Source organism: Rhinopithecus bieti, unplaced genomic scaffold (assembly GCF_001698545.2).
Source record: "Rhinopithecus bieti isolate Rb0 unplaced genomic scaffold, ASM169854v2 scaffold_12783, whole genome shotgun sequence".
Classification (NCBI taxonomy): Eukaryota; Metazoa; Chordata; class Mammalia; order Primates; family Cercopithecidae; genus Rhinopithecus; species Rhinopithecus bieti.
Window position 1 is genome coordinate 821,060 of NW_016807262.1, and position 26,506 is coordinate 847,565.

The 26,506-nt window shown below is 44.0% G+C and overlaps 2 protein-coding genes and 1 long non-coding RNA gene across 7 annotated transcripts in view; 2 read left to right on the forward strand and 1 right to left on the reverse strand.

The window, feature by feature from the left end:
- Window positions 1–13,329, forward strand: part of BPIFC (BPI fold containing family C) — a 57,946-nt gene extending 44,617 nt beyond the window's left edge. For 3 of the 4 annotated variants that reach the window (XM_017880827.1, XM_017880829.1, XM_017880828.1), the window contains 4 exons: window positions 7,475–7,517; window positions 9,717–9,780; window positions 10,877–10,953; window positions 12,758–13,329. In XM_017880827.1, the coding sequence (XP_017736316.1) occupies window positions 7,475–7,517; window positions 9,717–9,780; window positions 10,877–10,953; window positions 12,758–12,880 (307 nt within the window). In that variant the 3' untranslated portion in view covers window positions 12,881–13,329. The remainder of the gene's footprint in view (window positions 1–7,474; window positions 7,518–9,716; window positions 9,781–10,876; window positions 10,954–12,757) is intronic. The other variant, XM_017880830.1, reaches the window with a different exon arrangement.
- The window catches only part of LOC108535106 (uncharacterized), a 38,413-nt gene extending 24,827 nt beyond the window's left edge, over window positions 1–13,586 (reverse strand). Inside the window, exons 1-3 of one of the 2 annotated variants that reach the window (XR_001887130.1) lie at window positions 13,542–13,586; window positions 12,698–12,841; window positions 11,451–11,668 (exon numbers count right to left, since the gene is read on the reverse strand). This is a non-coding gene — a long non-coding RNA (uncharacterized LOC108535106). Of the gene's footprint in view, window positions 1–11,450; window positions 11,669–12,697; window positions 12,842–13,541 lie in introns of those variants that run through there. The other variant, XR_001887131.1, reaches the window with a different exon arrangement.
- Window positions 13,587–14,906: 1,320 nt separating this feature from the next.
- Window positions 14,907–26,506, forward strand: part of RTCB (RNA 2',3'-cyclic phosphate and 5'-OH ligase) — a 27,620-nt gene continuing 16,020 nt past the window's right edge. The window contains exons 1-4 of the mRNA XM_017880809.1: window positions 14,907–15,111; window positions 18,662–18,740; window positions 20,743–20,810; window positions 22,579–22,704. Coding sequence (XP_017736298.1) covers window positions 15,019–15,111; window positions 18,662–18,740; window positions 20,743–20,810; window positions 22,579–22,704 — 366 coding nt within the window. The 5' untranslated portion in view covers window positions 14,907–15,018. The remainder of the gene's footprint in view (window positions 15,112–18,661; window positions 18,741–20,742; window positions 20,811–22,578; window positions 22,705–26,506) is intronic.

Consider the following 26,506-nt stretch of genomic DNA (forward strand, 5'->3'; position numbering starts at 1 on the left):
CCAAGCCCTTCAAAGCAGTCCTGACTTCTTCATTAGCTTCCGTTAGGCACAACAGGCACAGTGCCTAGAGCCACAATACTTTAAAAAGCCCACGAAAGGCCAGGCAGGGTGGCACACACACTTTGGGAGGCCAAGGTGAGAGGATTGCTTGAGCCCAGGGGGTCGAGGCTGCAGTGAGCTATGATCTCAGCCTAAGCAACAGAGCAAGACCCTGTCCAAAAAAGAACACACACACACATGAAAATGGTTTAATATATTTAAAAACAAGAATTTTAAAAAATGAATACAATTTAGACTTGATCATACTTATCTTTATACCAAAAGAGTTATAAAATATAATTTTCAATATTTTTTTAACAGAAGAAAGGCCCCCAAAGACAAAAGTGCCTCAGGCCTCCAGAAGTCATGAAGTGGCCCTATTTCTAGGGAATCAGGCTGATGAAACTCTGAACCATGAAGAGTGATCTTTATTTGGCAGTTCTTTTTTGTTTTGTTTTGTTTTGTTTTTTGAGACGGAATCTCGCTCTGTCACCCAGGCTGGAGTACAGTGGCGTGATCTCGGTTCATTGCAACCTCTGCTTCCCAGGTTCAAGCGATTCTCCTGCCTCAGCCTCCCGAGTAGCTGGGACTACAGGCGCATGCCACCATGCCCAGATAATTTTGTATTTTAGTAGAGATGGGGTTTCACCATGTTGGCCAGGATGGTCTTGATCTCTTGACCTTGTGATCCACCCACCTTGGCCTCCCAAAGTGCTGGAATTACAGGTGTGATATTTGGCAGTTCTAATACTGAGGATGAAAGCCAGAGAGCAGGAGGGTGAGGGGGGAAGGAACCAAAGGTGAGAACTTGGCAGCATCTGAGACTGGCTATGAGAGGAAGGAAGGAGAGAATGTGGATAGCATTGCTTGAGCATTGGGACTGCGATGCTCAGTCTGTTGGAAAACAAAGAGGAAAGGACCAGGAGGAAAGCAAAGGCTGGAAATGGGGAGTGATGTGGGGCGGGGCACAGAGGCAGGGCTGCTAACTGAGGCAGAAGGTTCCTAGAGAAGATAGAAACAACACTTACGTCTGAGCAGGTGTCTGGTTTACCGGCAGGATCTCAAGGAAGGATTTAATCGTGATTCAACTTCAGGCTTGTGGCAAGAAGGTGCAAAAGATTTTAAGAAACATGGAGACCAGGTTCACTTTTCTGCTTAAATCAAACTGATCCTTATCTCTTATGTTTCTGTAATACTAGTAAGCAACAGCACGTTCAATGGCTGTTATGTTTATTTATTAGAGTAACTGAAAAAACTGTTTTAAGCCGATAAATTTACATTATCCCGGAAATGTGTGAATTCATTCTCTTGGCTTCCTACAGTCCACAGAGTTCTTTGACCTCATGAACATGAATCCTGAAATTAGGACCCCTGGCTTGTTGTCTGTTGCCCAGCAGTCTCCTGGAGATTCTCTGCTGGGCAGGCTTCTGGTGTTCTGATGCCTTAGCTGGGTCTGAGCAGGACTGGCTACATAATTTGCAGGCGCCAGTGCAAAATGAAAATGCAGAGCCTCTTTTCAAAAGGATTAAGAATTTCTTTCTTTCTTTCTCTTTCTTTCTTTCTTTCTTTCTTTCTTTCTTTCTTTCTTTCTTTCTCTTTCTTTCTTTTTTTTTCTTTCTTTCTTTCTTTTTTTTTTTGAGACAGAGTCTTGCTCTGTCAACTGGGCTGGAGTGCAGTGGCACGATCTTGGCTCACTGCAGCCTCTGCCCTTCGGGTTCCGGTGATTCTCCTGCCTCGGCCTGCTGGATGGCTGGGATTACAGGCGCACGCCACCACACCCAGCTAATTTTTGTATTTTTAGTAGAGATGGGGTTTTGCCATGTTGGCCAGGCTGGTCTCGAACTCATGACCTCATGTAATCCACCCTCCTCGGCCTCCCAGAGTGCTGGGATTACAGGTGTGAGCCACCATGCCCGGCCGAGAATTTCAAGATGGAGATGGCAGGGCATTAAACCAAGCACAGGGGCCTTCCAAGCACAAGTGAGGTTGGCTCCTGCATGGGGTGTTATAGCAAACCTCAGGCAGTAAGTAGGCTGGGGGCAAGGCAGGTGGGCTGGGCCTCTCTCAGGTTTAAAGCAGCCAAACCAGGAGGCAAGACTTTGCAGAGGAGCCAGAGCTGTGTTGAAATGACAGCCCTGGGCTCTGGCAGTAGGATCCCTAGCCCTGCCTCCCATGCAGGCTGCGCCAGCTGGCTCCTCCACTCCTGGGCTCCCCAAGCTTTTCAGGATGAGCTGGTTTGGTCTTGGGTGATGTCAGAGAGACGCAGCAGGAAAAGGATCAAGTGGGTGGGGATTGTGGAACATTCCTGAGAAGAACCAGGGAACATGAGGGCTCCAAATTACTCTCCCCAAAACAACAACATGGCCTCTCTAACTATCCCCTGCCTAAATGTGCCTCTTCCTGGAGCTGCTCGGGGCTGGCTATATAGACAGAAAATACAGAAATCAGAGACAAACTCAGTGTTGATGGTCTAGACAGACCGTAGGATCACAGGCTTTGGAGTCAGACTAGCTGGTCTGGTTCTGATCCCAGCACTGCCACTAATTAGCTGTGGCATCTCAGGCAAGCTTCTTAACCTCTCTTGGACTCTGTTTCCTCCTCTGTAACATGGTGTAATAAAGCCTACTTCGGGAGAAGGCTGTGAGAAGTATGAGAGTTAATATAGGTAAAGTGTGTGGTAGCCATTCAATAGCTCTGTGATCTTGCGTAAGTTATTTAACCTCCATAAAGTATAAAACCAGGATAGGACCTACCTCCAGGACCATTCATTTAATCTATTGACCATTACTGAGCACTGTGCCAGGTCCTGCAGATACGGGGTTGTAAGGTTTAAATGAAATAACAGAGGCACTGGGCTTGGCACGGGACCTAGTAGACGGTAAACACCCAATAATAAAGAATAGTAGGCCAGGCGCCGTGGCTCACACCTGTAATCCCAGCACTTTGGGAGGCTGAGGCGCACAGATCACGAGGTCAGAAAACTGAGACCATCCTGGCTAACACGGTGAAACTCCATCTCTACTAAAAATACAAAAAAAAAAAAAAAATAGCTGGGCGTGGTGGCGGGCACCTGTAGTCCGAGCTACTCAGGATGCTGAGGCAGGAGAATGGCGTGAACCCGGGAGGCGGAGCTTGCAGTGAGCCGAGATCGCGCCACTGCACTCCAGCCTGGGCGACAGAACGAGACTCTGTCTCAAAAAAGAAGAAGAAGAAAAAAGAATAGTCATGAACTGTACCAAAAAATGACTATTTCTTAGCTATTGGCTTTGACTATGATTTCAAATTTAGAGCTAGCCTCAGCCAGGACAAGGAGGTGCTCAGTGGTACCAGATCATTTCCAGAGTCCCCTGATTCAGAACACGCCTCACTCCCCTGTAACCTGCCCATGGAGAGCTAAGAGAGAAATAATTTTTTTTGCATAATTCATGACTATTCTTTATTATTGGGTCTTTATTGTCTACTAGGCCCCATGCCAAGCCCAGCACCTGTATTGTTTAATTTAAATCTTCCAACTCTGTGTCTCCAGGGCCTGACACAGTGCTCAATAAATGTCAGTTGATTAAATGAACAGTCCTAGAGGTAGGTACTATTATCCCCACTTTACAGTTTGTAGAGATTAAATAACTTACTCAAGGTCACAGAGCTATTGAATGGCTGAGCCAGAACTTGAACCTGGGTGAGTCCACTTTCAAAACCGTGAGTATTTACTTACCACAGTATACTGCTACGACTTAGAAAATAAGACTTAAGGCCAGGCGCGGTGACTCATGCCTGTAATCCCAGCACTTTGGGAGGCTGAGGCGGGGAATCACAAGGTCAGGAGATCGAGACCATCCTGGTTAACATGGTGAAACCCTGTCTCTACTAAAAATCCAAAAAAAAATTAGGCGGGCATAGTGGCAGGCACCTGTAGTCCCAGCTACTCAGGAGGCTGAGGCAGGAGAACAGTGTGAACCCAGAAGGCAGAGCTTGTAGTGAGCCAAGATCACGCCACTGCACTCCGGCCTGGGTGACAGAGCGGGACTCCATCTCAAAAAAAAAAAAAAGAAAAGAAAAGAGAGAAAGAAAAAAAATAAGACTTAAGGCCAAGTACAGTGGCCCACGCCTGTAATTTCAGCACTTTGGGAGGCCGAGGCAGGTGGATCACCTGAGGTCAGGAGTTCAACACCAGCCTGGCCAACATGATGAAACCCCGTCTCTACTAATAATACAAAAATTAGCTGGGTGTGGTGGTGCATGCCTGTAATCCCAGCTACTCGGGAGGCTGAGGCAGTTGAATCGCTTGAACTCAGGAAGCAGAGGTTGCAGTGAGCCGAGATCGTGCCATTGCACTCCAGCCTGGGCAACAAGAGCAAGACTGTGTCTCCAAAAAAAAAAGAAAGAAAGAAAAGAAGACTTAAGATTCAGGAAATAAATACCCTTGCCTGAAAGAGGAAATCCACAAGCATGGAGTCACGCTAAATTGAAACAGGCAGCATGTCCTTTTTCAATATTCAGCATCGATAAAAGAAAGAGAAAACACTGGAACTGGTTATGCTGAAATCGAAAAAAATACACAGCACTTTTCTCATTATATCAAGGAATCAAGGGGACAAAATGGTAAAGAAAGTAAAAAACTAGGAATTCTAATAACACACTTGAGCTCTTTGAGCATGTCTAGTTAAGAGCACAGTCTCGGCCAGGCACGGTGGCTCACGCCTGTAATCCCAGCACTTTGGGAGGCAGAGGCAAGTGGATCATGAGGTCAGGAGTTTGAGACCAGCCTGGCCCATGTGGTGAAACCCCGTCTCTACTAAAAATACAAAAACATTAGCCTGGTGTAGTGACACGTGCCTGTAGTCCCAGCTACTCAGGAGGCTGAGGCAGGAGAATGGCGTGAACCCAGGAGGCAGTGCTTGCAGTGAGCGGAGATTGCGCCACTGCACTCCAGCTTGGGCGACAGAGCGATACTCTCAAAAAAAAAAAAAAAAAAAGCACAGTCTCTGGAGTCAGGCATATCTGGATTTGAATTCTACCTCTGCCACTTGCTACCTGTGTGACCTTAGGCAAGTTACTTAACCTCTTTAAGTATCAGTTTCCTCATCAGCAAAACAGAACACCCCTCCATAGGGTTGTTGTATGGGTAGATGAGATAATGTATGTAAAGCACTTAGCACAACAGTCAGCATATAGTCATTGATCAAGAAATATTTGTTCCTAGTAGTACTAGTATTCCTTTCTCTTTCCCCATTCTAAAATCAAATTTTGACCAAATAACCGGGAGAAATTGATCCCAAGAGACATGACAAGTCAGGATGGTTTTTAAAGCTGTGGAGTTTTAAACCAGACTCACTGCTCTATCTACAATTGAGAGTTATTCCAAACAGACTTCTCTCTGGAGGCAACCTCAGTACAGTTTGGCCCACATAGTAGACATGTTTTAGATTACTTCAGAGGCCAAGTTAAATGACACGTTCCCTTTTTTGGTCTTCATCCAGATGACTTAATTCTAACCGTCTTAATCCCATGCAAAGCTCAAGGCAATCAGATGTACATTATTGTTGAACCATTTATAACTTAGGAGGGTTTTTTTTTTTGACATTGCATTGATTGAGGCTTTGTACATTCCAAATTGAACTCCACCATCAACACACATGCACACCACACACACACACACACACACACGCACACACCCTACAACTCCTCCCAAGCAACATAGTCCAAGAATGCAAATATAGCTGACTACAAGCAGATGGAATCACTACCTAACTATACTCCTCGAGCTTGGGCAGATAAACATTTCCCAATGATGAACAAGCCATTGGAGCTCAGACTTGGCACCTGGGTTGACCCCCAGCTACACCCTTCCTCTAAGCTACTCTTGAAGCCATGGCAGAAGAATGCCACAGTGGGGTGGCCCCGTCAGAGGAGGAAGTCCCAAATGGAAGCTTCTTCCAGAATTTCCTTCTGGGCCGGGCACAGTGGCTCACGCCTGTAATCCCAGCACTTTGGGAGGCCGAGACGGGTGGATCACGAGGTCAGGAGATCAAGACCATCCTGGCTAACACCCTGTCTAACACCCTGGCTAACACCCTGGCTAACATACTAGCTAAAACCCTGTCTCTACTAAAAATACAAAAAAAATTAGCTGGGCGTGGTGGCGGACACCTATAGTCCCAGCTACTCGGGAGGCTGAGGCAGGAGAATGGCGTGAACCCGGGAGGCAGAGCTTGCAGTGAGCTGAGATTGCGCCACCACACTCCAGCCTGGGCGACTGAGCAAGACTCCGTCTCAAAAAAGAAAAAAAAAAAAAGAATCTTTCTGTTACTGCATTTAAAGAGCGGATATTCACAGTAGAGGTAAGATAGCCCTTGCTCAGCCAGTATCATGTTTGTATCAATTAGGCTTTGAGATTGCTTCAGAGTCATAACTGAGAATCAAAAAGAGAGACAGGTCTGGCAAAGAACAGAAAGACCATCAGTGGCATGGAGGCTCAAACTGATTGCCTTGGAAAATGAGCACCAGAATCTGTAGGGCATCCTTGAGGGCAGTTCTGAGGAAATGTGAGGGGATTCCTCCCTCTGGTTACACCACCTCTTATCATGGGCAAACCTATTCCAGTTTAGAAATTAGCCTACACTTGTGAGTTTCCTTTCATTTCTTTCATCCCAAGTCCAAGCCATGCCTGGCCACCCCAAGACCGCCTGCTGTGGGTGAGCTTGTCAGGGATTTTCTTTGAACCAGGCTATCCTTTCCTCCTATGGACATATTAATTCTGTCTCTTTCCTAGTTCTCTAGGCACACTTACCATTTTCGAGTACTGATGAACGATTTTCACTGAATGCACAGAAAGAGGCAGAGCAAAGAGTAAACTCTCCCAGCACCCTGGGAGGCCAAGGCGGGCAGACCCCTTGAGCCCGGGAGTTCAAGACCAGCCTGAGAAACATGGCAAAACCCCAGCTAAATTCTAAAAAAAAAGTTAGGCCAGGTGTTGCATGCCTGTTGTCCCAGTTACTCAGGAGGCTGAGGTGGGAGGATTGCTTGAGCCTGAAAGGCTGAGGTTGCAGTGAGCCGAGATCACACCACTGCACTTCAGACTGGATGACAGTGTGAGACCCTATCTCAAAAAAAAAAAAAAAAAAAAAAAAAAAGGCAAACTCTCCTTGCCCCTGGCGCTGAAAAACAGGTAAGTTCAACTCAGGCCACCAGGTGGCATCCGATTCCAGTCCTTTGACCTTTTAACCTGTGCCAGGTCCCTAAGCTGTTACTTGAAGCCCTTTCTCCCCAGTGACTCCATGGTTCTGCAGTAAGAATCAGTTCCCAGTAGCCTGGCCTTGTGTGTTTTTTTTTATAGTGACTTTTGAGCTGAAAATATCCTTTTACTTTTTGGTTTCTTTCTACTACGGCTGTTTTTTTAAAATCTACCCTCCTTTAAACTTTTCTTGTTTTCTTTTAGATTCCGCCTTGCTTTGCCAGAGTCCAATCGCAGCAATATTGAGGTAGGAATCTGAGCTCTTGGGGTTACTGGACACTGGAAGAACAAGGATTCTCCTACTATATATAATAGCGAGTTAATTGTTTTCTCTGTCTCGGAGTCCTTGATTTCTCCATAATTGTGGGACTTGACTTTGAAATTCTGTATGCAGCTACTCATCAATTGAGCCCATTAACCATTCAAGAGAGGAACTCTACAGTTTACTTTTATTTATGCAGAAATACTTTTTTAAAAACTCAAAAGACTGTTGAGACATTATATAATGCTCATATAGTAAAATGCTCATATTAGTAAAATGTATAAGGCATTCTCAGAGAATGCCTGTTTTCTCAATAAAATAATCCTCTACAGTTAGAGACGAGAATCCCAAAGGAATATGTAAATTATTAAACCATGATTAGGTTTATGCTTTGAACACTTTCTGCCCATCTCCTAAAATTAGGTCAATGCTGCTTGTATGGAGACCTTTGTGGGAGGGGGGTTCCCAACCTGATGACTTTCTGATGGGAATAGGACACCCCAACATGTGACTTGGAATCCCCCTTCCCTCAAGCTTCAGGAAGATCAGCTAAATCATTACCTCATAGTGCGATGGATGGCACTATCATAGAGAAGTTAAGTGGATTTTGGTGTCGGAATGCCTGGGTAGAATACTGCCTAGTTCATGGGCAGCACTACATAATGTTAATTATTAGTATTAGCAGTATTCATTTACTTACAAATACTTATTGAGCCTGGAACTGTTCTAGACAAAACAGATAAAATCTCTACCCTCAAGGCACTTACATCCTAAAGCAGTAGTTCTCAACTAGTGATTCTCAGCTAGGAACATTTGGCAATGTCTGAAGACATTTTTGGTTGTCATATCCTGGGATGGAAGGAGAGATGCTAATGACACTTGGTGGGTAGAGGCCAGGGATGCTGCTAAACATCTCACAGTGCACAAGACAGCTCCCAACAACAAAGAATGATCCATCCCAAAACATCAAGAGTGCCACTATTGGGAAACTCTGTTCCAGAGTGTGTGTGATTGTGCTTATGTGTGCGTGACAGGCTGAGAGTAGCAGAAAACAAACAAACAAATACAGTTTTTACTAAAACTACTACAGAGAAAAGAAATCGGGATAGGCAGTGTGAGTAGGTATGGAGCTGAAATTACAACCTTGGGTTTTTTTGTTTGTTTGTTTTTGAGATGGGAGTCTTGCTCAGTCACCCAGGCTGGAGCGCAGTGGCGCAATCTCCACTCACTGCAAGCTCTGCCTTCCGGGTTCACGCCATTCTCCTGCCTCAGCCTCCCAAGTCGCTGGGACTACAGGCTCCTGCCACCACGCCCGGCTAATTTTTTTGTATTTTTAGTAGAGATGGGGTTTCACCATGTTAGCCAGGATGGTCTTGATCTCCTGACCTCGTGATCCACCCGCCTCAGCCTCCCAAAGTGCTGGGGTTACAGGTGTGAGCCACCATGCCCAGCCCAACCTTGGGGTTGTTGAAAGGATTAGCTGAGATTATACATGAAATGCACTTAGCACATTGACCACATAGTAGGCATTAAAGAAACAGTGGCCACTATTTTCCTATTTGCAGTAACTATTTCAGTTATTGTCACTTCTGTGTTTTCATATTCAGTTATTGTCATTTTTATGTCAAGAGGCAGTGTAGCATAATAGTTTCATACATAAACTCTGAGGTCAAACTGCAAAAGTGAATTCCCACTGCCCATTTTCACGCTGGTGATAAAGACATACCCACTGCACTCCATCCTGGGCGACAGAGTGAGCCTCCATCTAAAAAAAAAAAAATTAAATTTAAAGAAAAAGGTAAATTGGGGTTCTGGGGACAGCATTAGCTTTGGAGCATGATGTAATGCAAGGTAACCCCTGTGGCTGAGACTCTCAGTAAGTAAAGCGAAGATTGCTAATTGGGAAATCTAATAGTTGTTCTTGATTGTCTTGGTAGATATCTGAGCTGCCACATTTGCTGACACCATGTAGTCCCTCTGAATTTGTATCACCAAAATCCAGTGCAGAGGGAAGCAGAAGTGTCCATCCTCAAGAGGGAAAACGTTAGAAAACCCTGAAATATGATTTTCTACAAAGCTAGTATATCCCTCTGAGAAGATCCTACTGCACTCCAGCCTGGGTAACAGAGTAAAAAAAAAAAAAGCCCAATCTGGCAACTGATTCTATTTCCTCTTTTATTTTAGGTCTTGAGGTTTGAAAATATTCTGTCCTCTATTCTTCACTTTGGAGTCCTCCCACTGGCCAATGGTAAGGGATTATTAGAAAACAATGTGACTGTAACATCGGCTAACATCTAACATCTGCATCAGTTGCACTGGGGATTGTTTGGGACTTTTCACCCTGAAGCTTGTACTTCTATCATGTTATCATGAATCCAGGCCAGCGTCAGAATTTGCAAAGTTTGTACCATCAATGACGTGGTTGCACAATTAGTTATTCTAAATCCAAGCCCTGTTAGCAATTCTATTTGCAAACTCAGCAAGATCGACTAACACTGGTTGAGTTAAGGAGATTGAAACCATGCTCCTTAGGCAGTAAAGAATCTCCTTCCAGTCAACCGGAAATGAGATTATTTTCCCTACGGGTTATCTTTGTGGGTCTTATGCAAGGACCACTAACTGGATAGACACAGTTTTCATGAATGATAATCCTGGGCCTTCTCCTTGCATAGCAGTTGTTCATAAACTGCAGTATCTGGGGTCTGGCCCAGTTAAAATATTTTTTATATTAGACTCCAAAATGTTCTCAAGACCCACTAATTAGGTATTTTCAAAATATACATTGGGCAGGCTACAAATGGACAGCATTTCTCTACTGTCCAAATGAACGTAATTGTAGATGCATTTTTTATTAATCACGGATTAATGAGCAATTCTTCCAGGAAAATTCTGGGGACATATCAGAGAGATGCAAATATGGAACCAGGAAGAATGATAAGATCAATTATTAAAAAGCTATCCACACCAGGCGCGGTGGCTTACACCTATAATCCCAGAACTCTGGGAGGCCAAGGCAAGTGGATTACCTGCGGTCAGGAGTTCGAGACCAGCCTGGCCAACATGGTGAAACCCCATCTCTACTAAAAATACAAAAATCTTAGCAAGGCATGGTGGTGGGCATCTGTAATCTCAGCTACTTAGGAGGCTGAGGCAGGAGAATCGCCTGAACCTGGGAGGCGGAGGTTGCAGTGAGCCAAGATCATGCCATTACATTCCAGCCTGGGTAACAAGAGCAAAACTCCATCTCAAAAAAAAAAAAAAAAAGGTGTCAGTCTCTTACGAAAAAGCTTGCTAAAACCTCTGTGCTTGTGCCCAATTATTTTATGTCTTGTTCTATATTTTAGCAAAATTGCAGCGAGGATTTCCTCTGCCCAATCCGCACAAAATCTCATTCGTCAATTCAGATATTGAAGTTCTTGAGGTAAGAATGCAAAGCTCACCTCTTAACTGACTCATTTCTTTTTATAGTAGACTAAGCCTCCTCCTGTTTTGCTTGTTGTTGTTGTTTTTGTCCTGCTTTGCTTTTTCCCAGACCAAGGAACTTTATAAACATGTTTAGCTCTTAAATTAAAATTAACAGAGGCCGAGGCGGGCGGATCACGAGGTCAGGAGATCGAGTCGAGAAACCAATCCTGGCTAACCAAAGTGAAACCCCCGTCTCTACTAAAAATTTTAACCCAAAAAAAAAAAACTAGCTGGGTGGCGGCGGCGGGCGCCTGTAGTCCCAGCTACTCGGGAAGGCTGAGGCAGGAGAATTGCGGTGAACCCACCGGGGAGCGGAGTTTTTGCAGTGAGCGAGATCTGCCAGTGCACTCCCAGCCGGGCGACAGGCAGCAGACTCCATCTTCAAAAAAAAAAAAAAAAAAAATTAACATTAACAGAAAGTATTTACAGTTGAGTTTAAAAATCAGACCAAGATCAATTCCACTTAGCAGCCAAATCCACAGTACAAGAAGATGCCCTTTAGCATGCTTTATTTTACTTATTCCACAAGATGATGTGTGAGGCTGGGATTATTACTCCCATTTTACAGATGAGGAAAGTAGGACTCATAGAGAAGTGGCTCAGGCAGCTGGAAAGGAGCATGGCTGGGACAGGACTGGCTCTTCTGATTCTCGCAGTCAGATGACTTTTCCCTGAACCAAAGACACCCCTCTGAGTTCAGGAATCGAATTGTTTTCTGGCTAATCATTATGAACTCACTTCAGAATACCTTTTTCTTTCTTTCTTTCTTTCTTTTTGGCATTGTTGTTTGTTTGGGGAGGTGGAAATATGTTTCTAAAGAAATTCTCCAATCCTGTACAGTCCAGGGGTCCCCAACACCCAGGCCCAGGACCTGTCTGGGTATGTGGCCTGTTAGGAACTTGGCTGCACAGCTGGAGGTGAGCCGCCGACGAGGGAGCATTATTGCCTGAGCTCCACCTCCTATCAGATCAGCAGCAGCATTAGATTCTCATGGGAGCACAAACCCTATAGTGAACTGTGTGTGGGGGGGGGGGTTCTAGGTTGCACTCTCCTTATGAGAATCTAATGCCTGATGATCTGAAGTGGAACAGTTTCATCCTGAAACCATCCACCAATCCCAGTCAGTGGAAAAAGTGTCTTCCATGAAACCGGTTGCTGGTGTCAATAAGGCTGGGGACCGCTGCCCTACACTACCGTGTATGCTCTCCCACCTCCCTGCTTCTCCCCCACTGCTTCTACAATGGCTAAGTCACATCAGGTGACAGTACTCCAACATGGCCTTTCCTTTGTCTGGGGCGTTCACAAAGCAGGACAAGGGTAGAGGAGGCCCTGCCTCTGTAGGACCTGGTAAAGAAACCATCTCTCAGTCAGGCATGGTGGCTCATGCGTGTAATCCCAGCACTTTGGGAGGCTGAGGTGGGCGGATCACTTACAGTCAGGAGTTCGAGACCAGCCCAGCCAAAATGGTGAAACCTCATCTCTACTAAAAATACAAAAATTAGCCGGGTGTGGTGGCGTATGGCTCTAGTCCCAGCTGCTCGGGAGACTGAGAATCACTTGAACCCAAGAGGCGGAGAATCACTTGAACCCAAGAGGCGGAGCTTGCGAGATTGCACCACTGCACTCCCACCTGGGTGACAGCCTTTGAGACTCCATCTCAAAAATTAAAATAATAAAAAAAGAAGCCATCTGTTCCTTACTCAGACAAACCCAGACATGCCCAAGGTTTGATGTTATCTTCATTGTCACATCCTTTCCAGGGTTTCCTTTTGATTTCCACCAACCTGAAGTATGAAACATCCTCAAAGCAGCAGCCAAGTTTCCATGGTTGGGAAGGTCTGAACCTGATAAGTGGACAGTGGAGGGGGAAGTCAGCCCCTTGATTGCCAGTTTGCAATTCACCCCAGGAAGTAAATGGTCCTTAACCCCACAACTACTGTAAACCCAGAAGGGGAAGACAGTATACACTGGAATTGTAAAGCCCTTGTGAATTGCTTAGGTAGAAGGTTTTCTTTCTCAAGCCTTCAGAAACCCAGAATAAGGCAGACTGTGTTAAAGGGCTAAATAGAGGTGTATGAATGTGAGTGTATGCATGCTGCGTGTGCCTGTGTTTATATTTGTTTGGGGCAAGAAAGATTCTAGGAACAAGAGCTAGGCATGTACTTCTGACCAGGTGGGTAAGAAACTCTTAAGTCTGTATTTGTATTGGTCATTCTCAGTGGAGATCCCTTAGGCCCTCTAGGGGTTTCCACTACCTGCATATTGGATTTCATGTTTTATATTCACTGTTACTGTCTTCTGTGTTTAATTAAAATTGTTTTCTATCAACTTCAATCTTGGTTTTTTTATTTGAGAAATGTCCTGCCCTGAATTTTTTTAAAATGAAATAAGAGGCCAGCCACAGTAGGTCATGCCTGTAATCTCAGCACTTTGGGAGGCCAAGATGGGTGGATCAGGGGTCAAGAGGTCAAGACTATCCTGGCCAACATGGTGAAACTGTCTCTACTAAAAATACAAAAATTAGCTGGGAGTGGTGGCACGCACCTGTAGGCTGAGGAAGGAGAATCGCTTGAACCTCGGAGGCGGAGCTTGCAGTGAGCCAAGATGGCGCCAGTGCCCTCCAGCCTGGCGACAGAGTGAGACTTCGTCTAATAAAATAAAATAAAATAAAATAAAATAAAATAAAATAAGACATAGAAAAGGGAAGAGACCTAAGGTTGCATAGATGTCAAGGCTTAATTTTAAAAGAGAATTCTTTACGTCTGAAATCTTTCCAAGAAGAAACAGGGTAACCACAGGAAACTCTAAAAGTTGCATCACTTCAAGCTTTACGATTTTTCACCCACCACAGATTCAGTGAAATGGCAGTGTAGAGTACTAAACTCAGACAATTTATAATTGAGAATGACATCAATGTGTCAGAGCACCTAATCAATGGGGAGAAATTGGGGCAGAAGAGAAGAAGAGCGGAACCAGTGTAGGTAATGGGAAAAATGAATGTAAACTACATACTGGTTTTTTTGCAGCACTTACAGTCTAGTGGGGGAATGGAAGGAGGAGAGCTGTTTACAGAGTGCTTGCCGTGTGCCAAACCCTGTGCTGATTACTCCTCCGGTGTCACTTCATTTAGCCTTCTACTCAAGAAAGAAGTATGATCCCATTTTAGAGATGACGAAACAGAGATAAGAAGGGTTAATCACACCAAGCCAGTAAATGGCACAGATAGAAATGGAATCTTGCACGTCTTTCTAATCCCAAAGTTGCAGTTGTTGACATGAGGCAGAACTCGAAACTGAAATCACTTAAAGCTCACTTACCACTATGAACAAGAGAAATGGCGTATAAAAGCATGATTAAAGAGGTCTTGATCATCAAAGGATGCTAGATTGAGGAGTTCTGGCGATCCATAAGGGCTGTGATTTGATCATTTTGTAGTACATGTCTGGCCATAATAGATGCATCCACAAATGTTTGTTAGAATAAACGATAAGGTGCCACGCTTCATTCTTTGGGATGCTCCTTTCCGATAAAAACAAAAGTTATTTGATGTATATCCAGATTAATTCCGAAACATAAATGTTCAGCTATGGTATCTATTCAAACAGGTTTTTCTTTCTCAGCTGCTGGCGTATCTTTTTCCCCTCCCAGCTGAGGGTGTAAACTCCAGGACGATGCACCGGACCTGACCCAGACTCAAGGTGTTTTCATAAGCTGCTGAAAAGCATCTCCAAAACAAAAGATAACTACATTGGAATTTAAACTCCTGGATTTCGCTTAGCTGTAGCTTAGAGGAAATCGACTAATAAAGATCCTAGCTATACACTAGAGGACAATACAACTTAACCAGAGGAAAGACAGTGGCCTGAAGAGTTTCGAGCCTCGGCGCTTGCCGTTGCTCATCCTGTGCGGCGCTGGTCGCGCCTGCGCTTTGGTTCTTGGAAGGCGGTGCTCTGGAAGCCGGACGACGCGGCAGCCGGTCTTCAAAGCCGAGCCGGGAGTTTTCGCTACCGTTGTCGCCGCCATGAGTCGCAGCTATAATGATGAGCTGCAGTTCTTGGAAAAGATCAGTAAAAACTGCTGGAGGATCAAGAAGGGCTTCGTGCCCAACATGCAGGTAAGTCAGGAGAGCAAATGGCGGGGCCTTCCCTGCTCCGTCCCCGGCCCGGCCGGCGTCCACCGCGCTCTCTGGTCCTCCCCTCGACCTCGACCACTGGGTCCTCCCCGGCCCCTTGCAGAGTTTGCCTCATCCCCTCCTTCTCCCCTCATGGTTCTGGGGCCGCCCAACCTGTTCCAGCACCACCTCCCGCCAGGAGAGGTCCCCGAACCACGAGGACAAGCTAAGCGCGGTGGATATGGGGAATCCAAATAAATACGAAATTGGGGTTTCCAAAGCGTTTTCACAGATCAGTCTCATAAACGCATCGTGAGCTGGTTTACGTTCCTGGTCTTCAGAAACTTCCGTGATCTTTTCCAAGGTGGAACTGCCAGCCCTGGGTTCATTTGCTGGGACTGGAATTCACCTCCTCTGAGTCATGCTGGTTATTTATATAACGTTTATAGACCTTTGTTTACTGAACCAAGTTTTCAGCATTCAGTATTCCATGTTGGTTTTTAATTAAGCGATGTCATTTCTTGCAGTAGCACAGGGGAGGGCCTGATTGATTTTAATACTTCACAGAAGGACCTCGAGGATCTGTCGGTGACATAGTTTCCTCTACCTGCCTAGGAAGAAGCTCAGCCAGGACTTGATGTCCAGTTTACTAGTTTTTCCTCTGACGTCCCAAATGGAGACTTGAGGGCTTGGGATCATCAGATAGTTTGAAAGCCTGGGCTCTGTATCTCTCGGCCTTCATCACCATCTGTGCTCATATTTTTCATTAACGTGAAAAAAGAAAACGTTTGTGAAGTTTTGCAACGTATTTTAAATAGTTTTTGAAATCCCTGAAGATGCCAAGTAAATGCTTCAAAGGTTTACCGTCTCACGTCTTGGTAAACAGCTCCCAATAGCCACTCCCCTCTTTTGTTCGGAATCAAAGCTTATTGAGTTTCCCTTGTTGGCAAGTCACTTACCCTGAGGGAAGAAAAAGCCCACAGGGATAAATCTGTGTTCTATTTGCTGTTTGGCCACTTTCTTTGTGTGGAAACCGATACCCTGAAGGAAGGAAACATAAGGGGAGTGCAGTGGTTCGTGGCCTGTAATCTCAACACTTTGGTAGGCCAAGGTGGGAAGATCCTTTGTGCTTAGGACTTCGAGACCTTCCTGGGCAATATAGTGGGACCGCGTCTCTACCAAAAAAAAATTTAATTAGCCAGGCGGGGTGGTGTGCACCACAGCTGCTCAGGAGGCTGAGGCAGCGGGAGCCCTTGAGCCTGGAAAATCGAGGCTGCAGTGACCCGTGATCATTCTAAACTGCACTCCAGCCTGGGTGACAGAGTGAGTCCCAAATTAAAAAAAAAAAAGAAAACACCATGACATGATCATCTGTAGGATCTAATAATACAGCCTTCATTGTCTGGCAGGTGTTCTGACTTAGCCTTCGAAGCACACACTGGTGCTCATTGATGGGGCAAGTCTAATTTTGCTAGGCAGTTCTAGTTTAAGTATTTATACAGCACTTTACTACCACCTTTTCTTTGGGAATAGAGACTTAGAATGTTGATGCATTGCTCTTAAAACGCTATTGACTTCTAAGCACGAATTGTGCTTCCATCCTCATGGTAGCAGTGAATTTCACATGGATCATCTCTGTTACTAAATCTCCATTTCTCCCCCAAAGCCCACATCTACTTGTTGGACTAAAACTTTCTCTTTGTTCCCTTAAAATGCTCCCCTCTCATCTTTATGTCATTTTTGTGTTTGGCTCCTAAATGTTCTGCTGCACCAGTGATGTCTCTTGTCTTTAAAGAGCCAGCTCTACAGGATCTCTGTGAAACCTCTCCCAGCTCCCTAGACTGTTGAGGCACTTCCTCATCAGATTCTTCCATAGCACTGTGTACTTAATGTTATGGCACTTGCTTCATTGCACTCTGATACTCTTATGAGAATATAAGGGCTGTATGGGCTGGGCGCAGTGGCTGACGCCTGTAATCCCAGCACTTTGGGAGGCCAAGACGGGCGGATCACGAGGTCAGGAGATCGAGACCATCCTGGCTAACACGGTGAAGTCTCTACTAAAAATACAAAAAAATTAGCCGGGCGTGGTGGCGGGTGCCTGTAGTCCCAGCTACTCGGGAGGCTGAGGCAGGAGAATGGCGTGAACCCAGGAGGCAGAGCTTGCAGTGAGCCGAGATGGTGCCACTGCACTCCAGCCTGGGCCACAGAGCGAGACTCAGTCTCAAAAAAAAAAAGCAAACAAACAAAAGAAAAAAGAATATAAGAGCTGTATTGTGGTGTACTGTGAGCTCCTTGAAAGCAAGATTTTATCATATTCTTTGTATCTCCCCTAGTGCCCAGGACAGTGCTTCATGCATAGTAAATCCTCAGTTAATGTTTGGTGAATTAATACATGTGACCCTTAAGAAGTTGTACTGGAAACATTTTCCATCAGTGGATATTAATTGTTCTTTATGCAGTGGTCATGAAGTCATCTTTCTGGTAAAAACTACATTCAGTTGATTAAGTGTTAAATCTTTGGTTCTCCGTTACTGGGTAGCTCCTTCAAAATATTTGACCTATGATAAAAATGTTCTGCTCTTTAGTGTTACATAAGTATGTCGTCCATTGCCTTTTATGTGCCGCCTCTATTGTCAAGCTTTAAAATTACGTAGATTTTTTTTTTAAATTATATAGCTTATAGAACTGAGCACACAGCTACATAGCTGTATGTTAAATTTCTCTTCTCACTATTTACCTAACTAGAGATTTGTAAGTCACCACTAGAGCACAATAAAGTGTAAACCAGCTATTGGCTTAAACATAGAATAAATATACTAAGGTTAGATGACTATGTATTATGTTTAGAATTTGAGTTTTTTATTGATCTGGGTTTTTTTTTTTTTTTGAGATGGAGTCTCGCTCTGTCGCCTAGGCTGGAGTGCAGTGGCCGGATCTCAGCTCACTGCAAGCTCCGCCTCCCAGGTTCACGCCATTCTCCTGTCTCAGCCTCCCGAGTAGCTGGGACTACAGGCGCCCGCCAACTCGCCCGGCTAGTTTTTTGTATTTTTTAGTAGAGACGGGGTTTCACCGTGTTCGCCAGGATGGTCTCGATCTCCTGACCTCGTGATCCGCCCGTCTCGGCCTCCCAAAGTGCTGGGATTACAGGCTTGAGCCACCGCGCCCGGCCGGGTTTTTTTTTTTAATTTTCAAAAATCCATTGATATTTTTGAAGCTTGAGGATTAAGACCTTTGGGCTTTGTGAGAGCATAGTTGGAAGATTTTTCTTTATCACACAGAAAGATGCTTAATCGGTTGAATTCTTAAAGGTGGTTTTGAGGGTATAATAATTAAAACAATTAGTGAACATTGCAAAATTTTTCTTAAGGTATATTTTATGATGGGAGCAGCTCGTAGCCTTTGATAGGAAGTTTTCTGCATGCGTAAGGTAATGTGAAAGTGTTTGGTAAAGGGTAAAGCACAGTAAATACTGCATACAGCGTATTCTGTCCAGTGCCTACACTTGCCATACGTGTACTCAGACATTGCTTTTCACTTTTCTTGGTACCAGGTTGAAGGCGTTTTCTACGTGAATGATGCTCTGGAGAAATTGATGTTTGAGGAATTAAGGAATGCCTGTCGAGGTGGTGGTAAGTACATTAGAGTGTCACTTATATTAGTACAGTAGTGCCTTCCCTGTGGCCTGAAAGAGTGGTAACTGAATTACAATTTTGAAATATTGTCAAGGAGTGATTACAACTTAAGGTAAGACCAAAAGAACTTACTTATTTGTGATCACATTGTTAGCCAGTTGGTGTTATAGAAAGGACTTGAAACTGGGTAGAACTCGTTTCTCAGCTAACCTTGAACAATAAGAGCAAGTGACCTACCATTTGTTTTACACTTACTATATTCCAGGCATTTTACTAGGTGCTTTGCATAGATTATCTCATGTAATACTTGCAGTAACTCTAAAAGGAAGATATTATCTCCAGCTTATAGATGTGTAAGTCAGAGCTCAGTGAGGTTAAACGTAATAACAGAAAACCAAACATTGAATGTTCTCACTCGTAAGTGGGAGCTGAACATTGAGAACACATGGATACAGGGAGGGGAACATCACATGCCGAGGCCTGTCAGGGGATTGGGGGGTAAGGGAGGGATAGCATTAGGAGAAATAGCTAATGTAGATGACAGGTTGATGGGTGCAGCAAACTACTGTGGCACATGTATACCTATGTAACCTGCATGTTCTGCACATGTACCCCAGAACTTAAAGTATAATAACAAAAATTCAAAAATTTTAATTTGCCCAAGGTCACATAGCTTTTTGATGACAGCCAGAATTCAGATCCAGTAGTGCCTGATTTTAAGGACAATGTTCTTAACCAGTACACTAATTAGGCTTACTGAACTTCAGTTGTCTCATCCATAAAACAGGTATCATTACATCTATCTTAGAGGGCTGCAGCAAGGTTTAGAGATAAAATGCATGAAGCCCTATGATAATCTAATGGTGATAGTATAGAAATCATCTAGTGTTGGGCCGGGCGCAGTGGCTCACGCCTGTTATCCCAGCACTTTGAGAGGCCAAGGCGGGCGGATCACGAAGTCAGGAGATTGAGACCGTCCTGGCTAACATGGTGAAACCCTATCTCTACTGAAAATACAAAAAAATTATCCAGGCATGGTGGCGGGCACCTGTAGTCCCAGCTACTCAGGAGGCTGAGGTAGGAGAATGGCGTGAACCTGGGAGGCAGAGCTTGCAGTGAGTGGAGATCGAGCCACTGCTCTCCAGCCTGGGCAACAGAGCGAGACTCTATCTCAAAGAAAAAAAAAAAGAAATCGTCTAGAGTTATCCCTTTCATTTTTTTAGATCAGCAAACTAAAGCCTTCCCTCCCCAACCAGGGTATGCTCACTTGTCTAAAATAACATAGCTGCCAAGTGGCAGAAATGGGACTGGAGCCCCATATCCCTTCATTCTCAATCCAGTGTTTTCCAGAGCTGCCACATTGCCCTTCTTTGTCACTTAGAATAAACCAGCATTGATTTTCTTTATAAAGGGAACTGCTGAAAGAATATTTTTTTCAGGCCAGGTGCCCTGGCTCACACCTGTAATCCCAGCACTTTGGGAGGCCGAGGCAGGTGGATCACAAGGTCAGGAGTTCAAGACCAGCCTGACCAACATGGTGAAACACCATCTTTACTAAAAATACAAAAGTTAGCCGGGTGTGGTGGCCCACGCCTGTAATCCCAGCTACTCAGGAGGCTGAGGCAGGAGAACTGCTTGAACCCAGGGGGTGGAGGTTGCAGTGAGCCAAAAAAAAAAAAAAAAAAAAAAAAAAAAATTTCAAATATTAATAACGTAAAATTTGGTATTTGTATTTTACATCGCAGTACAACATTTGCAAGCAGCCTTCTCATGGTATATGCAGAACACTGGCAGCACATTTGTGGCTATCTTTCCTGTTTGTCTACTTCCTTCTTGAAGAAGCTCCCTTCCATCTTGCATCTCAAATATCCTTCTAGATTTTGTTGTCTTAGTAGCCCTGGTGACTACCTCTTCATGTTATACAGTCTAGAAACATGAATATAATTAATGCTAAAACTCAAGTGTGTTGTCTTTTCTAATACCCAATTTTTGTCTTCAGGTGTTGGTGGCTTCTTGCCAGCCATGAAACAAATTGGCAACGTGGCAGCCCTGCCTGGAATTGTTCATGTAAGTCAGAGTTCAGAGCTTTAATCATTTATATTTCTTAAAGTCCATTGAATGGATGAATGGCCATGCTTGATAATGGTGTCATTTATACAATGACCTTTGGACAGCCCAACATAACTGTGAAGCCTGGTTCAGTGGCTCATGCCACCCGCAACACTTTGGGAGTCCAAGATGGAAGGATTGCATGAGCCCGGGAGATCAAGACTAGTCTGGGCAACATGGCAAGACCCTGTCTATACAAAAAAAATTAGCCAGGTGTGATGTCACATGCTTGTAGTCCCAGCTACTCAGAATGCTGAGTGGGAGGATCACTTGAGCCCAGGAGTTCCACACTGCAGTGAGCCATGAATCACGCCACTGCACTTTTAGCGTGGACGACAAAGTGAGACCCTGTCCCTAAAAATAAAAAATACAAAGAAATAACCATGGACCTAAAGAAGTAATTGAATCTGGATGGCATTTCAGTTTCTGGATGCTTTTGGCTAGAATCTGTAAGTGTTCAAGAACCTTTGAAGTAGTTTTTGGCCGGGCGCGGTGGCTCAAGCCTGTAATCCCAGCACTTTGGGAGGCCGAGACGGGCGGATCACGAGGTCAGGAGATCAAGACCATCCTGGCTAACATGGTAAAACCCCGTCTCTACTAAAATACAAAAAACTAGCCGGGCGACCTGGCGGGTGCCTGTAGTCCCAGCTACTTGGGAGGCTGAGGCAGGAGAATGGCGTGAACCCGGGAGGCGGAGCTTGCAGTGAGCTGAGATCCAGCCACTGCACTCCAGCGTGGGCGACAGAGCAAGACTCCGTCTCAAAAAAAAAAAAAGAACCTTCGAAGTAGTTTTTATGTTTTGTTTCTTTATCATGGTGGCATCATTATTCCTGGATCAGTACACCACCATTGTAAGTTTCATTGTAAGTTTCACTTCATTGTTTCAATGTCCACCATTGTAAGTTTCATTGTAAGTTTCACTTCATTGTTTCAATGTAAGTTTCATTTCGTTGTGAGTTTCACTTCCCATGCAGAGGATCATTGAAGAAGAAATGGCAAGAAGTTTAGGGGTTAGCACTGAGCGGAAGGAAGAGAGGACAGCGTAGCCCCCACCAGTCTAACATTCGTATTCTGTCATTAGAGGTAGATGTTGAAAATGGATCTATTCGGCAGACATTTTTCAGGTCTTCTTTATGCCAGTTACCATGTTGGGCACTTGGTGGAGGGAATGAAATGGTATGGCTTGTGTATATAAGGAAGTTGTTAGTGTCTGGGTTGTCTGCATGTCTGCTGGGTTTGACCTGCATGCTTCCTGGGGTCAGGGTCCTTTCCTAGGCTCTGCATATAGGAAGTCTACAGTATTTATACCATCAAATGGATTACATTTGGCTGTGATTACTTAAACTGATGACCTCTATAAATCAGTTATTTTCCTCTTCTTAATCTGACAAACCAACGTTTGTCAGTGTCTTAATATTATTTTTAAAATGTGATAGTACATTAAACTTAGTATGTGTTACTCCTGTATCATGTTATTTTGAGGCTTTTCTGTTTTGGATTTCCTTAACATTCACATCTTATAAAAAGGTTTTTTTTCTCACTGTATTTAGCTTTGTGATTAGGAGTTCTTATGATTTCCCTGAATAGAGAAGATTTTGTGAAAACACAGTCTTAATTTAGGGAAAGCTTCAGCCTGCAGCCTCTTTGAGAATCAGTGTCAGGTCCATCAGGGCAACCAGGGTGGCAGGTCAAGACACTTGTACTTCAATTTCTAATTCTCTTTCAGCGATCTATTGGGCTTCCTGATGTCCATTCAGGATATGGATTTGCTATTGGGAACATGGCAGCCTTTGATATGAATGACTCTGAAGCAGTGGTATCCCCAGGTAAGATTACTGTGCACATCTGCTGTTAAGTGTGTAGCTTTGGCCGGGCACGGTGGTTCACGTCTGTAACCCCAGCACTTTGGGAGACCGAGGCAGGTGGATCATGAGGTCAAGAGATCGAAACCATCTTGGCCAACATGGTGAAACCCTGTGTCTCTACTAAAAATAGAAAAATTAGCTGGGGGTGGTGACGTACACGTGTAGTCCCAGCTACTTGGGAGGCTGAGGCAGGAGAATCACTTGAACCCAGCAGGCAGAGGTTGCAGTGAGCCGAGATTGCGCTGCTGTACTCCAGCCTGGTGACAGAGCAAGACTGTGTCTCAAAAAAAAAAAAAAAAAAAAAAGTGTAGCTTCTTTCTATGGACCATAGCCTTTGTGAAACAGAGCACTTCTCTCCATGTGCATGACTGAGTCTCATCATGTTCTGTCATTTTTCTTTGAGGCTATTACAACATCAAGCAAAGCATATTTTCAGTGAAAATTTTGGGAGGCTCCTACCAAACATCATGGTATTCAGGCTTTGGCTACAAAACAAACTGGCAATTTTCTTTTATCTTTGTAACTCGGTTACCTCATGGGCACATCATGTCTAATAATGACCATAGAGTATTAGTAGATTAGATGAGTTCAACTGTGTAAAATATTTAGAACAGTGCTAAGCACATAGAACATATTCAGTAATATTGTCATTGTTATTCAGTGATAACACTGAATATACAGAAGGCTGTATATGCCTTCTGCTGTGGTTATGGGGTGCTTTCAGTGAATATTCTATACCAGAAATATCTTTGCTGTTAAAGAGTGTGAATTTAGAAATGAAGTTTAAATGACATCTTGAGAGTTCTGCTTCTAGCAGTGGTGGACTGGGTTGTTTCAGACCAATCCCTGCTGAAAATAATGAGAAAGGTTGGGTAAAAAATGTTTTCTGAAATCTGTTTGAAGGCACAGAAAATCTGCTAAGGCAGGAAGAATTTGCGAGGTCAACATCTAGAGGAAAAGAAGAAAAAGGTCCAGATATGTGAACCCTACATGTAGGGCTGTTTTGAGGTGACTGCAGATTTCAGTCAATAAGAATATACATGATTTGAATAATCTAACAACAAACTTGACACTTGACCTCTAATATACATGTGTGGTTGTGTGTGTGTGGTGCACTTGCATTGCAGTGCAGCCAAGCAGTGCAGAGTATACATTTTTTTCAAATGCACCGTTTACCAAAACTCTCCACATGCTGAGCCCTAAAGCAGGCATCAAATTTCAAAGCATTGAAATCATATAGACCAGCAGTTCTCAAACTTTTTGCACTCGGGACCACTTTAGTAAAAATTATTGAGGATTGGTCTCAGCCTCTTACCAACGTTTATCTTATTAGAAATTAAAATAAATGTTTTTAAGAGGAATATATACATGTCTCATTATCCATTAGAACAAAGATGTTATGTCATATAGTTTTTGAGAAATCTCACTGTACAGTCATGGGAGAATATGAATAAAATAGATAATGTCTGAGTATTATAAAATGAATCTTACACACCTGAAATGGTCTTCCCCCTCACCCCCACCCCAGGTCTCATACTAAAGAACCCACTCATATAAGAGGGTATTTTCTGACCACAGTGGAATTAAATTAGAAATCATTTAAATAAAAACTAGACCTAGCACTTTGGGAGGCCAAGGCGGGTGGATGGCTTGAGCTCAGGAGTTTGAGACCAGCCAGGGGCAACATGACAAAACCCCATCTCTTAAAAAAAAAAAAAAAAATACAAAAAATTAGCCAGGCATGGGGGCATGCACCTGTAGTGCCAGCTACTTGGGAGGGCCAAGGTGGGAGAATCACTTGGGCCCGGGAAGCAGAGGTTACAGTGAGCTGAGATTGCACCACTGCCCTCCAGCCTGGGCGACAGAGTGAGACCCTGTCTCAAAACAAAAAAACTAGAAAAAGTTTGGGAGGCCAAAGCAGGAGGATCACATGAGACCAGAAGTTTGAAACCAGCCTGCACAACATAGGGAGACTCCCATCTGTACAAAAAGTTTAAAAATAGCTGGGTATGGTGGCGCACACCTATAGTCCTAGCTACTCGTAAGGCTGAATCCAGAGAACCAGTTGAACCCAGGAATTTGAGGCTACAGTGAACTACGATCACACTACTGCACTCTAGTCTGGTGTAATCTTAAAACAGTATCTCAAAAAAGAAAATCTATATATTTGGAAATTAATATGCTTTTAAATAACCCATGAGTCAAAAACAAAACTATGGAAATGAGAAAATAACTAATGTAAATAGAAGATACTTATGTCTAAAAATTGACATTGAGTTGAGTAAAGGAAACCCTTGTATGCTATTGGAGGGAGTGTAAATTGGCACAGCCATTATGGTAAACAGTATGGAGATTCCTCACAAAATTGAAAATAGATCCATATGATCCAGCAATCCCATCACTGGGTGTATATCCAAAGGAAATGAAATCAGTATCCAAAGAGATACCTGCCCTCCCATGTTCATTGTAGCATTGTTCACAGTAGTCAAGGTATGGAACAGCCTGAATCCATTATTCAACCTTAATAAAGAAAGAAATCAATCTTTTAAAATCGAAGGGAAAAGACAGGGAATCCTGCCATTTACTACAGCATGGATGAAACTAGAGGATATGCTGAGAAATAGACCAGACACAGAAAGGAAAATACTACATGCTTTTGCCCGTATGTGCAATCTAAAAATGTTAAACTCTCGGAGAGTAGAGTGGTGCTAACAGAGTGGATGTTAGTCAGAGTGTACAGAGTTTCAGTTTTAAGATGAATGAGTTCTGGAAATCTAATGCATAATGTATTGACTGTAGTTAATAATATATTGTAATAGTGTATTGTATTACTTTTAATGGCAAAAACCACAATTACTTTTGTACCAGCCTCATAGCTATAGTCCCAGGCAATTGAGAGGCTGAGGTGTGAAGACAGCTTGAGCCTAGGTGCTGGAGGCTTCAGCTGAGCTATGACCTAGCCTGGGCAACAGCAAGACCCTGTGTCTAAAATAATGTATTGTGTACTTGACATTTTCTAAGAAAATAAATCTTAAGTGTTCTTACCAGAAAAAACAGGAGGGGAAGTAACTGTGAGATCATAAATATGTTAATTAGCTTGATTGTGGTAATTATTTTACAACGTAAATGTACATTGTGTACACCTAAATATATACAGTTTTTATTTACCATTTGTTTGCCAGTCATCTCTCAAGCTGGGGGGAAAATGATTTAAAACATACTTATGGGCCAGACGCGGTGGCTCACACCTGTAATTCCAGCACTTTGGGAAGCCGAGGCAGAAGGATCACTTGAGCCCAGGAGTTTGAGACCAGCCTAGGCAGCATAGTGAAACCCCATCCCTACAAAAAATGCAAAAGTTAACCAGGCGTGGTGGCACACCCCTATAGTCCCAGCTACTCAGGAGACTGAATTGAGAGGATTGCTTGAACCCGGGAGGTCGAGGCTGGTATGAGCCATGATTACTCCACTGCACTTCAGCCTGGGTGACAGAACAAGACCCTGTCTCAGAAAAATAAAAGCCGGCCGGGCGTGGTGGCTCACGCCTATAATCCTAGCACTTTGGGAGGTGGGAGACCATTCTGGCCAACATGGTGAAACCGCATCTCTACTAAATATAAAAAAAATGACCTGGGTGTAGTGGTGCACACCTGTAATCCCAGCTACTCGGGAGGCTGAGGCAGGAGAATCACTTGAACGCAGGAGGCAGAGGTTGCAGTGAGCCGAGATCGCGCCTCTGTACTCCAGCCTGGTGACCGAGTGAGACTCTGTCTCAAAATAAAATAATAA